The 15,232-nt window shown below is 50.1% G+C and overlaps 2 protein-coding genes across 2 annotated transcripts; both read right to left on the bottom strand.

The window, feature by feature from the left end:
- Positions 1–1,011: 1,011 nt before the first annotated feature.
- On the bottom strand, positions 1,012–5,690 carry LOC123723626 (aquaporin AQPAn.G-like). The gene is made up of 5 exons (XM_045686865.1): positions 5,310–5,690; positions 4,317–4,567; positions 2,048–2,257; positions 1,278–1,496; positions 1,012–1,170 (listed from the first exon to the last, which is right to left on the bottom strand). The coding sequence occupies exons 1-5, from the start codon at positions 5,347–5,349 to the stop codon at positions 1,012–1,014; spliced, it is 879 nt and encodes a 292-aa protein (XP_045542821.1). The 5' UTR covers positions 5,350–5,690.
- A 2,591-nt stretch (positions 5,691–8,281) lies between these two features.
- Positions 8,282–13,332, bottom strand: LOC106716269 (brahma-associated protein of 60 kDa; the record flags this gene model as incomplete). Its single annotated transcript, XM_045686864.1, has 9 exons — positions 13,019–13,332; positions 11,441–11,700; positions 10,986–11,233; positions 10,728–10,810; positions 10,502–10,630; positions 9,895–10,269; positions 8,869–8,964; positions 8,528–8,638; positions 8,282–8,437 (listed from the first exon to the last, which is right to left on the bottom strand). Coding segments are annotated over exons 1-9 (1,599 nt in total), but the record flags the coding sequence as incomplete, so codon positions are not given.
- Positions 13,333–15,232: the final 1,900 nt, after the last annotated feature.

Genomic DNA, 15,232 nt, shown 5'->3' with positions numbered 1-15,232 from the left:
GCTTTTAAATACTGTATTTTATTTTTAAAACATAATTTTATTTATATTTGTAACATACATATAGTAACATATAGTACACACAACTATTGTAGAAGTTTAGAAAATATTACTGATTTTAAAACTGTATTGTTTACTTTGTTGGGAAATTACATATTGCTAACATGTATTATAAATGCGAATGTTTGGATGGATGTTTATTACAAGATATCTATGGAATGGCGAAACGGATCACACGATGAAATTTCCTATAGATGTAGAACACATACACGTAAGCTAACTGTGATCACAGAAATGGGATTAAAGTTATGATACGTTTGATTAACATATTTACTCGACAAGTCTATATTACAAAGGTTCCGTAGATCTTATTGAAATTTGAAACAGGTACAGAAATAGTCTCAAATAAAACATGGTACAACTATGCACCGTGTTGTTTGAAGTTGTTGGTAAAAGCTAGTAAAACGTAATTAGTCAATTTGTTCTTCCAGACTATTTTCTACATCTGAGCCAAATTTAATCGAGATCCGTTAAGCCGTTCCGGAGATATCTTCAAACATCTATCCATCCAAACATTCGCATTTATAATGTTAGTAAGACAAATCTGTAAAATGTTTTGTTTCGAGCTGCGCGTTTTTTTATAGATTTAGCGAACTGACCTAATACTTGATATTTAATATCCCGTGGACGAAGTCGTCGGCAACAGCTAGTCTCAATTTAAATGAGTCGAGGCATTTGACGACCACATTTTATTAATTGTTAGTAAATATAGGTCTCACAGCATTACATATCTAAGTTCATCTTTCAGCAACGAATAAATTATTGAACCACAGCAAGAGCAATCCATAGACAATAGTGACATCGCCAGTGACATGTGTCAGTAGATAAGTTGTCTCGTACTCAGCGAGTCATTGTCGCGTCTCGAGCACGCGACGGCGCGGAGCATTCCATAGTTTTTCTAACCTGAGATTGCAAAGTAATTAAATGTAACAAATAATTGTGAACTGGTTTCGGCTAGGCGCCTGAGTGCGGCGCCGGGCGGGCGGGCGCCGGGCGGGCGGGGGCGCGCGGCGGGGAGTCACCGCGCGCGGCGGCGCCGGCGGGGGCGCCCCACACGGCGCGATACGTCGCCGCCGCACACAGCGCGCCGCTCGGCGGGCCCACGCAGTACACCTGCACAGAGAAACAACCTTATTTATACCACGAATAAACCGCGCAATCTATCGTTGCCTGCGACCTATTGTCGATACGGCGTAAAACTACGACAGAGAAGCAGAGACCCAGACGGCGGTGAAGTCGCCGGCGTAGAGCGCGGGCGCCAGACTGCGCAGCGGGTTGGCGCTGGCGCCCGTGAGGGAGCCCGCCGCCAGAGCGAGGCCGGTCACCGTGAGGCCCACGCGCAGCGGCCACGAGTCCAGCAGCCGGCGGTTGCGCGAGTCCCACGAGGCGCAGTTCGCCCACGCCAGCACGCCGCCCAGCAGCGCCTCCACGCACGCCGCCTGCCACACGACACACGCTCAGCGCTCGCCGCCCGTTCTTACAATACTATGAGTATTTGTATCTTGAAACGGCGGATGTGGAAGCGTCCTGGGCCCATAACCTCTTGAAATGGTAGATGTTGATGATGGGATCACTCTCAAACCAAAAATACACTTAAGGATTGATTCGGAAAATATTTATTCCTACTCAAACATATTGGATATAATTTAGTTGAAACAGGATCATTATTAAATATGTATACAAAAGTTAAACAGTTATTTTAGATTACTAGACATCTTACTTCTTTGAGAATATTAACGGAATTAATTTATTATAACATACTTCAATCTTAAGAAAATAATACTGACATTCCTTATTTAAAATAATTTAAACATACTACATAAAAAGTCAAGTAGGTCAGAATTATCAAAGGAGTATGTATCGGTATATTCTGAGATAACCAAATCAACATTGTAGAGGTCGGTGGGCTCGCGTATTTCCTTGTCCGGACTTTAATAATTGGTATGTGTGTGTGTGTGTATGGTGTCCGGTGACAGATGACAGGTCGCACCTGTGCGGCGCCGACGTCGTGCGCGGGCAGCGTGCGGCAGGCGGCGGGCGCGCCGGGCGCCAGGGCGCGCAGCAGGGCGCCGCCCGCCGCCGCGCCCGCCGCCTGCGCCGCGAGGTAGAGGGCGCCGCGCCGCACCGAGCGGTGGCCGGTCACCACCGCCGCCAGCGTCACCGCCGGGTTCATCATGGCGCCCGACACGTGGTCGAAACACTGCAATGCAGACAACATGATGTCATTAAGCGTCAGCCGGGAGCGCACAGCTAATGAAAAAAACCAAGTATCAACTTTTGTATAGAAACATGTTCCTGATCTTTGGATTTATGACGGAAAAAATCACTGGAAAGGGAAATTGCTTGCCACCGTAAAGTTCGAATGGCCCTGTACTCCTGTACGAAGCAAAGCGCTAAACATCGAAGTATTTGTAAGTGATGCAGGCGAGGAGAGTTTGCCGGCGCGGGCAGGGCGCGGGGAGGGCGCGGGCAGGGCGCGGGCAGGGCGCGGGCAGGGCGCGGGCAGGGCGCGGGCAGGGCGCGGGCAGGGCACGGGCAGGGCGCGAGCAGGGCGCGGGCAGAGCGCGGACACTGACCTGCACCAACGCGGCGACGACGAGTCCCGCGGCGAGCGCGCGCTGCAGCGGCGGGGCCTGCGCGCACGCCGGCAGACACGTGAGCAACACGAGCAGCGCCGGGCAGGGCGCGGGCAGGGCGCGGGCAGGGCGCGGGCAGGGCGCGGGCAGGGCGCGGGCAGGGCGCGGGCAGGGCGCGGGCAGGGCGCGGACACTGACCTGTACCAGCGCGGCTACGACGAGTCCCGCGGCGAGCGCGCGCTGCAGCGGCGGGGCCTGCGCGCACGCCGGCAGACACGTGAGCAACACGAGCAGCGCCGGGCAGGGCGCGGGCAGGGCGCGGGCAGGGCGCGGGCAGGGCGCGGACACTGACCTGTACCAGCGCGGCTACGACGAGTCCCGCGGCGAGCGCGCGCTGCAGCGGCGGGGCCTGCGCGCACGCCGGCAGACACGTGAGCAACACGAGCAGCGCCGGGCAGGGCGCGGGCAGGGCGCGGACACTGACCTGTACCAGCGCGGCTACGACGAGTCCCGCGGCGAGCGCGCGCTGCAGCGGCGGGGCCTGCGCGCACGCCGGCAGACACGTGAGCAACACGAGCAGCGCCGGGCAGGGCGCGGGCAGGGCGCGGGCAGGGCGCGGGCAGGGCGCGGGCAGGGCGCGGACACTGACCTGTACCAGCGCGGCTACGACGAGTCCCGCGGCGAGCGCGCGCTGCAGCGGCGGGGCCTGCGCGCACGCCGGCAGACACGTGAGCAACACGAGCAGCGCCGGGCAGGGCGCGGGCAGGGCGCGGGCAGGGCGCGGGCAGGGCGCGGACACTGACCTGTACCAGCGCGGCTACGACGAGTCCCGCGGCGAGCGCGCGCTGCAGCGGCGGGGCCTGCGCGCACGCCGGCAGACACGTGAGCAACACGAGCAGCGCCGGGCAGGGCGCGGGCAGGGCGCGGACACTGACCTGTACCAGCGCGGCTACGACGAGTCCCGCGGCGAGCGCGCGCTGCAGCGGCGGGGCCTGCGCGCACGCCGGCAGACACGTGAGCAACACGAGCAGCGCCGGGCAGGGCGCGGGCAGGGCGCGGGCAGGGCGCGGGCAGGGCGCGGACACTGACCTGTACCAGCGCGGCTACGACGAGTCCCGCGGCGAGCGCGCGCTGCAGCGGCGGGGCCTGCGCGCACGCCGGCAGACACGTGAGCAACACGAGCAGCGCCGGGCAGGGCGCGGGCAGGGCGCGGACACTGACCTGTACCAGCGCGGCTACGACGAGTCCCGCGGCGAGCGCGCGCTGCAGCGGCGGGGCCTGCGCGCACGCCGGCAGACACGTGAGCAACACGAGCAGCGCCGGGCAGGGCGCGGGCAGGGCGCGGGCAGGGCGCGGGCAGGGCGCGGGCAGGGCGCGGACACTGACCTGTACCAGCGCGGCTACGACGAGTCCCGCGGCGAGCGCGCGCTGCAGCGGCGGGGCCTGCGCGCACGCCGGCAGACACGTGAGCAACACGAGCAGCGCCGGGCAGGGCGCGGGCAGGGCGCGGACACTGACCTGTACCAGCGCGGCTACGACGAGTCCCGCGGCGAGCGCGCGCTGCAGCGGCGGGGCCTGCGCGCACGCCGGCAGACACGTGAGCAACACGAGCAGCGCCGGGCAGGGCGCGGGCAGGGCGCGGGCAGGGCGCGGGCAGGGCGCGGGCAGGGCGCGGACACTGACCTGTACCAGCGCGGCTACGACGAGTCCCGCGGCGAGCGCGCGCTGCAGCGGCGGGGCCTGCGCGCACGCCGGCAGACACGTGAGCAACACGAGCAGCGCCGAGCACGCCGCCTCGGCCGCCGCCTCGCGCCACGCCGCCTGAGAGCCGCGCTCCCGCGCATGCGCGCCCCGCGGACACACCGCGCACAGTCTGTCCTCTTCTACCTCGGAATCTTCGTAAAAACCTCCTTTTGAATCTCGAGAATCGACTCCTTTAAAAATATACATGTATTTAAAAATAGCTGTATCTATATAAATAGGTATATCTATGCGTTTTCTTATCGAGTAATTACATTCCGTGTACTAGAATTACTACTATCAAGAAACGCGACAACATGAAGGATGTTACAGTCCAAACAGGTATCTCTTTACGGGAGCTCTTCGTGTTAATGTTTCAAACCTAACGTTCGGTTTTGAATTTTTTTATTTTTTGACAATTGAATTAGCAATTATTATAATTTGTGTAAAAATCTCACCATTTGGTATCTATTTAGATAAAATCTCGGCATTCAAATATTTGCCAATGAATTGTCAACATGAGCCTCTCTGTATGTAGGTATGTACGTACGCGCAAACAAAATAATATTTAGACAAGGATTAGGCGTGTCAGCTTCATGACTACGCGTTCTCATTGACACGAAACCTTCTCGTCGTACAAGTAAATATTGCTTTCAATGTATCAGTTGTTTATAAAGTGGACACACATTCTGATCTTTCTACTTCTAGTGAAAGTTTCAATACGCATATCCACGAAGTGCACTAACGAAAAGTAAGTAGGAAGACATATTTTGTGTTGTGAAGAACTCAGGCAAAAACAAAACAACTATGGCGAAACCTCTGTCAGACATGTCCCTCGTAATATTATCGCGAGTGACTACATACATTATGTCTCTGTGCAAACATCACAGCCCAAGAGCCGTGCCGGTGACACAAAGTGCAGTTAAGGCGACTTACTTGCGACGGAGACGGCGACAGAGTCCCGTTCGTGAACCATGTTGCGGAGAGCGGCGCGCGCGCTGACTGCGGCAGGGACACCGAACGCGCCGCGTAGAAGACGGCGGCGACGCGTCGTCGACAAACATCATTAAGTTGTAATTCATACGCGCGGCGGCGGCGAGATAACCTTTTCCGCGCATTTTATTTGGCGACGTGCAAACAATGCCTCCGTCTCGCGATGAGCAAGCGTTTAGCACCGGGCGCCGGTCGCCGCGGCCGTAATTCGCACTCGCCAGATAAGGACTCCTCAAACTCGCTTCGAATGAACGCTTTACATCCACAATGGTCTCCTCTCTATAGCTTTACATAAATTAGTTCAACGAATAATCAATTAAAGGAATCAATACACAATAGTGCAGCCGCCATAAAATTTAAAATTTGAATCTTATAATACTAGAATATAATGGATGATTGTTTGAAGGTAATTTCTAGAACGGCTGCATGGATCTTGATGATATTTTTTTATAAGCGAAGGGGCAAACGAGCAGCGGAAACGTGGTAGATGCAGAGGGAATTAACGTCCCTCCGCATGGCCAGAGTGTCGAGACGATTATTTAGAGCTCGGCTCATAGATGTAGAACATTTAGCTTACTTATAAAGTTTTAGTCAATTCTGCGTGGACGGTGTCGCAGGTCACAGCTAGTCATTAATAATTAAGTTAGAGTTGATCGGGCGCGAGATATCGCCGTGCTCCGGCGACGCAGCGTACAGCGGCTGCGACACTCTTAGCTTGGATTTAGATAAAATCTATGTATTATATTATTTACTGAAGATAATTTGTAACTACAATATCTGTTATAAAAAACACATCGAAGGATAGTCAACAGATAAAGCGAGTGTCTTTGTTGTTAATATATTATAATACAGCGGCTGAATGTCTCTGTGTTTGTACAAGAGATCGCGCTTGTTTCGGCCAATCTTCGAAACGGTTGAAACGAGACTTGTAATGGCTTTTTTACATTATAAGGCGGCAAACGAGCAGGCTGCCACCTGACTTCGCCGAAATGCGAAGCGACCGCTGCCCATAGACATCCGCAACTGCAGATCCGTTGCCTACCTTTAAAGGAGGAGGGGACGCACAGAAAGACGATATTTCCCCTTCCTATATGTTCCCTCCGCCGCCGAATCTACTTCCCTTCATTTCCTTATAAGAAAAGGGTGGGAAGGGAACGTGGACCAAAAATAAGCCTCCGGCACCACACTCGTCAGACTGTACGCGGTCCCACACAGAAGTCAAGTGGACAACTCTTGACGCCCGTCTTCTATTTGGTCGTGGTATTTCACCGGGAGAGCGACCCATTCGTGCACCCAACAAATATTGTTGTTGCGGGATTTACCACGGGTTATTGGTAATTCGAGGTATTCCAGTTAGAAGGCGATATGGTCGACTATTTGCGCCAAATTTCACCGACCATATTATGTGAATTATGCCAAAGTGAATCATTTTTGAGTTATCACGTTTACTAGCTTTGTTCAAAATGAGTCCAAAATGAAACATGAAAAATTTATGAAAAAGTGTTTATTTAAACATTTTTTTTTTCCGATTTATAAAATCGATTAAACATTGGTTATTTATAAATATTAAAGTAACAATTATCGATGCGCCACAAGTTTGTATGGCTCTAGAGCTGGGCTGAAATATACATTATTGACGGTCGAGTTGGCGATTGTAGCTTTTATGGCGAACACAATTATATCTAAGGACTTACTATCCAAAGTTTAAAGTTGCGGAAACTGGTAGTTTTTAATAAATAAAATCGTACTTAGGTTAGTTATTTTCACTACTTTTGACGTAACTTTGACAGTTTTATTTTATAAGTGGTCAAAGGTTTTTATTTTATACAGCCACAAGTCATGTATGCTACTAAAATAAATTAAAAAAATACTCTGTTTAATTCGATTAAAGTTTTTTAAACCAAACATATTATTTACTTTAATTTTTATTGCGAAATGTTATCTTAAATTGATTAAAAATAATAAAAATCTGACATTTATATTGTTTAATTATTTCATAATTTTGAAGACACGGAACGCAAAACTACGAAGTAGCAAAGAGTATGTAACCGTTTCATAGTATACTAGCGAAATGTTTACATACTCTTTGGCATTATCTATTATCAGTTTTTCAGTTGCGTGGCGTCATTGTGGTATTAAATTCTTTGTAAATTTGTATTGTAAGGTTGGATATGAGTCACAGAACCGAATCAGTCAACCCCGACACCACGTGGTACTTTCTGCCCTACCCCTAGAGTGTTTATGAAAAGCCGGAGGCGCGGAGGGGGAGCAGCCCCCGCCCGCTGTAACAAGGCGCGGGGGCCTGTGCGAGCCGTAGCGGCTGAGGCTGCCTCAGCTGCGGAGGCGAGTAACCCATAGCGCCGGAGACGTTGCAAATTTCTTTTGTTAGGGAATCAAATTCTGCCTATTTCATATGTTTTTTTTGTTATTTTTTTTAATTTATTTTAGTAGCATACATGACTTATGGCTGTATAAAATAAAAACCTTTGACCACTTATAAAATAAAACTGTCAAAGTTACGTCAAAAGTAGTGAAAATAACTAACCTAAGTACGATTTTATTTATTAAAAACTACCAGTCTCCGCAACTTTTAACTTTGGATAGTAAGTCCTTAGATATAATTGTGTTCGCCATAAAAGCTACAATCGCCAACTCGATCGTCAATAATGTATATTTCAACCTAGAGCTGTACTGTATTGCGATGCGATGAGAACAACAGTTTCGTGTTCAGATCGCATCGCCGACGAGCTGACGAGCTGACGACAGACAGAAGGGGGCGAAGTGGGGGTGAACAATTGAAACGCGTATTAATGACATCATTTTATTAGCAGGTCGCGCTAGAGGCGGGCGAGGTGGGGGTGTGGATGGGGGTGTTGATGGGGGTGTTGGTGGGGGTGTTGGTGGGGGTGAGGGTGGGGGTGTGCGGCGTGCGGCGCGGCCAGCTCGAGGTCGCGACGGCGCGCGGCGAGGCGGGCGTGCAGATAGCGCGCGACGCCCTCGCCCGCCCAGGGCTGGGCGTAGAATGCGCCGCGCCGCTCCTCCTCGGGGTTGCCGGCGCCGCCCGACAGTGTCTGCGCACACGCACACGCACACGCGTCATGTGACAGTCGCGGAGAGAGGTGAACGTGAATGTAGTTTGTGAAGAGAAGGGAGCGGCTCACCTTGAGATCCCGCGACTGGCTGACGAGCCACTTCTGTATGAACTGCTGCGGCTCCTTGGTGAAGCTGAGGAAGAACTCGCGGTTGGTCTTGAGCTGGTTGATGGTGTCGACCTGCAACGAGACAACGAGGCCGCCCTCTTGCTAATGTTACGTCGTCGAGCGGCGAAGGAACTTCTGTTCTCGGGGACGCGATATGTTCGCAAAATTAACAGCTGGTGTTAGCACTTTCAAATAGCATTTCCTCGCGGAAAACTAAAGTATCGTTTAAGTTTGTCATTGAATTAGTCCGCAAGGAATATCTCTGGGAGTGAGTCGCGGGAAGTGTACAAAGTTGTACTCACAGTCTCATGTATCTTGGCGTCGAGGCCCTGGATCTCCTGCTGGTTGGCGGTGCTGAGCAGGAAACTGTTCATCTGCGTCTTGAGGGTGTCGTCGACCTGCAAGCGGGAGCGGTGTGAGCGGTATGTGTTGGTTGATGACGATGGGGTCCGGGGCGTGTGGGGTGTGTGCGGGGCGTGCGGGGTGTGTACGGGGCGTGCGGGGCGTGTGGGGTCGTGAGGGGCGTGTGCGGGGTCTGACCTCGACGTCGATGTCGTAGCAGGCGGTCTGCTTGGCGTCGTGCGGCGGCTCGACGGCGATGACGTGGTTGATGACGATGGGGTCCGGGGCGTGTGGGGTGTGTGCGGGGCGTGTGGGGCGTGTGGGGCGTGTGGGGTCGTGAGGGGCGTGTGCGGGGTCTGACCTCGACGTCGATGTCGTAGCAGGCGGTCTGCTTGGCGTCGTGCGGCGGCTCGACGGCGATGACGTGGTTGATGACGATGGGGTCCGGGGCGTGTGGGGTGTGTGCGGGGCGTGCGGGGCGTGTGGGGTCGTGAGGGGCGTGTGCGGGGTCTGACCTCGACGTCGATGTCGTAGCAGGCGGTCTGCTTGGCGTCGTGCGGCGGCTCGACGGCGATGACGTGGTTGATGACGATGGGGTCCGGGGCGTGTGGGGTGTGTGCGGGGCGTGCGGGGCGTGTGGGGTCGTGAGGGGCGTGTGCGGGGTCTGACCTCGACGTCGATGTCGTAGCAGGCGGTCTGCTTGGCGTCGTGCGGCGGCTCGACGGCGATGACGTGGTTGATGACGATGGGGTCCGGGGCGTGTGGGGTGTGTGCGGGACGTGCGGGGCGTGTGGGGTCGTGAGGGGCGTGTGCGGGGTCTGACCTCGACGTCGATGTCGTAGCAGGCGGTCTGCTTGGCGTCGTGCGGCGGCTCGACGGCGATGACGTGGTTGATGACGATGGGGTCCGGGGCGTGTGGGGTGTGTGCGGGGCGTGCGGGGCGTGCGGGGCGTGTGGGGTCGTGAGGGGCGTGTGCGGGGTCTGACCTCGACGTCGATGTCGTAGCAGGCGGTCTGCTTGGCGTCGTGCGGCGGCTCGACGGCGATGACGTGGTTGATGACGATGGGGTCCGGGGCGTGCAGCAAGGCGCCGAGCCGCGCGGGGACCTCGGCCAGCTTGACGCGCGCGCAGCCGAAGATCTGCTCGAGGTACTTGTCGCAGGCGATGTACTCGCGCTCGTGGGGGTCCTGCAGCCGGTGGGTCTTCACGTACTGCCACAGCGCGTTCACGATGACGGGTCGCGCCTGCGTGTGCACGCCCAGCAGCCGCGCCAGTCGCTGGTCCAGCTTGAACTGCAGCGGCTGGTAGTCCAGCAGCAGCAGGATGGTGCAGCGCACGTTCTTGTAGCCGGGTCGTTTCACCTGCGGGCGTCAGTGGAGCGTCAGTGGGGCGTTAGTGGGGCGTCAGTGGGGAGTCAGTGGGGAGTCAGTGGGGCGTCAGTGGGGCGTCAGTGGAGCGTCAGTGGGGCATCAGTGGGGCGTCAGTCGGGCGTCAGTGGGGCGTCAGTGGAGCGTTAGTGGGGCGTCAGCGGTGAGTCAGTGGGGCGTCAGTGGGGCGTCAGTGGGGCGTCGGGCGCGGACGGAGGGCAGGTACCTGGAAGCCGTCAGTCTCCTGCGTGGTGAGGGTGCGGTGCCACTCCACCAGGTGGTTGTCGGGGCCGTACAGCTCCTTGTCCAGCTCGATGACGAGCGACTTGAAGAAGGAGGAGAACTTGCGCTTCACCTGCAACAGGACATTTGCGGTGATGTAATGTAGTGCGGCCTCGGTCGCACCGGGCAGTCGCACAGGACGGTCGCACCGGACGGTCGCACATACACACCTTGTTCGGGTCATTTTTGGAGTCGTCGAGCAAGCGGCCCTCGACCCGCAGCTCCCAGGACGCCACGGCGTTGTCGCCCTGCCCTGATACCGACAACATCACTTTATATTTAGTTTAATACTCAAGCGGGCCCGCTTATATCCTATTTACTGAATATGGGCTGAAGCTGAGGTCATATCATTATGTCATTATATTACACATTACTTGGCTTTGGGTTTTTAATTAACAGTGTTTTCATAAAAGCCACGTGTTAAAAACCTGGATAGAAGGTGTTGGAAATGAAGATGCGCAACTTGCGCTTCTGCTTCATGGGCCGCTTGAGGGCCTCCTGGATGTCGAGCCGCTTGCGGTGGATGGTGGCGTCCAGCTTGCGCTCGAAGGCCAGCAGGTCCATGTAGGCCTGCGACTCCGGCACCAGGTCGCGCACCTTCTGCGGCAGGATCTTGTCGGCGAGCCTCCTCTTGCGCTTGCCCGCGCCCGCGCCCGGCCCCGCGCCGTACCCCTCCCTGTCCGCACGGAATGCCCTACTCTAGTCCCGCCTCTTTCCGGGCATCGCTCACACGCTCATTCGCATCACGAAACGACGCAGATACCTTCAGGCATCCATCCGTCCAAACATTCGTATTTGTAATATTAGTAAGATAACATTAACGTTAGAATTTGAATTGTGTTTTTGATGCGTGGTTTAAATAACAAAGGACAGGTTTGCATACTGATTGTACATCTGCGGCTTGTGCTGCGGCGGCAGCGGCAGCGGCGAGCGCGTGTCGGGTGCGCGCTTGGCGGCGGGCGGCGGCGCGCGCGGCGAGGGCGCGAAGGCCCCGCCGGCGTACCCCGCGCGCGGCGCTCCGCCCACGCCCGGCCCCGCACCGCCGGCGCCCACGCCCGCGCCCACGCCCGCGCCCACGCCCGCGCCCACCCCCGCGCCCACGCCCACCCCCGCCGCGCCGGGGAACGCCGCCCGCGGCTGCTGCTGCAACGGTTACGACCGAGTAATGAAATACTGAAGCTATTTACGTGATAAATTAAACGAAAATCTCAAATTATCATTTATCTTTAAGCTGTACAAATCATGGACCGGCGGACTCAGAAGTCAACTTTGTCCATACAATTTTTAATTTAGTCGTATAATTTTACTGTCACCCTATCGAAAATTTACCTTACCGAAGATCAGTATACACAGAACTTCAGAATTTACCAAATTGTATCCCGTATTTAAATATCTTGCTAAATCTTTAATAGATTTTATATTTCACTATGACATCAATACAATAATCAACACTTTTTATAGGACAAACCCTTGTTAAAAAAATAATCAGGTAGTCAAAATATAAGTGTCAGTAAAATTCAATTAGATTTTTGTAACTTCTTAATTCATGAACATAAAATTTATTTTTTTTTGTTTGTCACAGTGACAAGTTGAAATTAAAAATAAAATGTGTGTATGTATGCCAATCAATACATAAATAAAAAAAGTTATTTTACTATTATATTTCTCAAAAACAATTATTTACCAAAACAATTTAACAAACCCAATATTATGTTTGTTTTAAAAATATTACTTTGTTTTTGAAAAATACAAATATAGTTTGTCTATTTAAGGATGCAACTGAATCCTATGAATTATGAAATTAATTTTGCTTGATGATCAATGACAACACGGCCGTATTTAAGGCCGGCAATGCATCAGCGGTTATATTTCGCACAATTAACAAAAAACTTTAAGTAAATTTCTTTTTTGTTTGCTAACGCCATAATTTTTGATAAACACTTTTTTTTCTTTATTTAGTTTTGAAGAATGATACATGAATAGAAAGAAACAATTTGATTATATTGTAAAGACATACTACGAAATAAGGAATTGCAATTTCTATGAGAACTTTTGGAAACAAAAAGATTTATACCCAATTTAACTCTAGTGAGCTGTCCAATGAATTGACAAACTAATCATGCTCAAATAAACAAACTACATATTTACTTTTTTTGTAAATTGTGTAATGTAAATAACAACACTGGGGAAGTTTACTACAAAACATTCCTCCAGAGTTCTTAACTTGCCTCACTTTGTGTTTTCTACTTGTGTATATATATGTTGGTGCAAATGTTGTCTAGTGACTTAAGCAAGTATGAAAATAATATTGATTGTGACCATTACAAAATTTGCTAAATTAAACATTTAGATCACGGTTTATTTAGAAAAAAGGCTTCGTCTATAATATAACCAAATATGCAGGCATGTAGTACACTAGGTAGAGATTCTTTGACGGCATTTATTTTATTCAAAGTCTTACCGGGAAATTAGGTCCAGAGTAAGGTCTCTGCTGCATTGGAGATCCGGGAGGCTGTGCGGGGCCCGGATAGCGTTGCTGCGGCTGCATGGGCCCCGCAGGCGGCCCTGAGCTCGCTCCCCCCGAAGGAAAACGCTGCGCCATTTTAAAATATTGTATACCTACTTTGTAAAACCATATATCATTCTGTAAGAATCATGTAATAGTTTGGTTGTTTTTTGGCTATATCTTTAAAAATGCTTAGGATATATCATAACTCTACAAAACAGTAAGCCGACACTAGACTATAAATAATCAAACAATAATCATAATCTCAATTGTACCACAAACAACGAGCGTCACGTCAACTGTCAAGCGTCATCAACGTCAATAAAAGCTATCGTAGTCGGTGTTGCCAATGAAAATTTTTTCACGGGCCGTGTACATTATAAGGTATGGTAACATAGTATAGTGTGTCTATTAAAGGATGATTATAATATTATTATAGGATGTATAGAATTAACGGATGATTATAATATTATAATTTAACAACTGACGCCTATGAACTATGAAGTATCGAACTTATTTTGTAAGAGGATTAATGGATGCACTTAATGGACGGTTGTCATAGTATCGGACCGTACTCTCACAACAACTATGAACTATTACCGATATGAGCATCGTCTTGTTATTAAATTAATCAACCAAATGAGTACTATAATTTAGGTATTTTAGTACTTTTTTAATTCACAGTTATTTGTCTATGTATCGCACAATTAACTAAAAAAATGTTTAATACATTAAATATAATGTTTTATTTCTTTATGTAGTTTTGAAGAATAAATTAGGAATAGAAAGAAACAATTTTATCTATATTGTAATTTGAAAACACTAATAACTAAATTTTCGATTGCAAGTTTAATAGGAACAACCATCGAAAATCGAAAAGATTTATATCCGATTTTAATCAACACATCTCTAGTGAAGTGTCAAATGAATTGCCAAAATAATCATTCTTTATTAGACACACTACTATACGATATCTATGCAAGATTCTCTTTGTACTGTGGCTGTTATGTAATTTTTTTTCTTTTGTGCTTGTTTACATTATGCCAGCTCAGTAAGCCAATAGCGCAGGCCTGGCATGGACTGTTTCGTCTTTGTTAGTCTACATTATAAAAGTCCAGCCAAAGGTGTCTATTCGAGAAGACTATTGGGACAGGGACTTCTAGGAAACAGTGGAAAACACTTTATAAAAATACACTACCATTAGTAATACAAAATTGATCTAATTACATACAGTGCAAAAATGACAAATAAAATCTTTGATACATTAAAAATTAATGTATCATAGTAATATTTATAAATGTTGAGCAATAAAGAATTACAACAACATGTAAGAACGGTGGTCGCGCCACCTTTTTCTTCCCATTAGCAGTCCATATAAAATTTTCATAAAATAAGCAACGCGGGGTTCCCATACAATTGTTCTATATCAAATAATGCTATGCCAGTTGCGGCGGAATGGCGGACCTGGCCTGAAAAGTAGAACGCCATCCCAGTTGTCGAACTGGCTGGCTTAATGGCTTCAGTGGGTTTCTACATTATGCTAGTTGTAAGTCAGAGCTGATTTCGAGCGCGACTGGTTTGTTGAGTTACTGTCATTTTCTATGTATAACCCTTATAGCAGAAAACCATGAAAATGAGTAGTGTTTAGGCGTTGTTAGGGATCTAAGTTAACATTTCAATAAAAATAAACATAAATATATACCTAATTGGGTTTTTTAATATTACAAATGCGAATGCTTCGATGGATGTCTGAAGGAATCTCCAGAACGGCTCAATGGATCTCGATGAAATTTGGCATAGATGTAAGTCACAGTCTGAAAGAACACATATTAGAACACATAGGCTACTTATTATTTTTTTTTTAATTCCACGCGGACGGAGTCGAGGCGACAACTAGGGTCAAATAAAACGGACGTCATTGCATATCCTACAATTGAGTGCCTATAGCTGGTGGACCGTGAGATTTACCAATAAAACCACTGAACATGTTTTATAAAGTTGTTTATGGTTTTTATTCATGTCAATGTTTCCGCACATAAAGTCTGTTAGCTGTTAACTTATACATTAGTAGTACGTATCCAATGGTATATTAAATAACTACTAACGATTAAGAAAGAACCCAAGTTTGATTTTCAATTTCATAACATAACGATACTTACAGCTTTTCCT

The sequence above is a fragment of the Papilio machaon genome, chromosome 4, assembly GCF_912999745.1.
Source record: "Papilio machaon chromosome 4, ilPapMach1.1, whole genome shotgun sequence".
In the NCBI taxonomy this organism is placed as follows: Eukaryota; Metazoa; Arthropoda; class Insecta; order Lepidoptera; family Papilionidae; genus Papilio; species Papilio machaon.
This window is presented reverse-complemented; position numbering and strand designations above follow the sequence as displayed.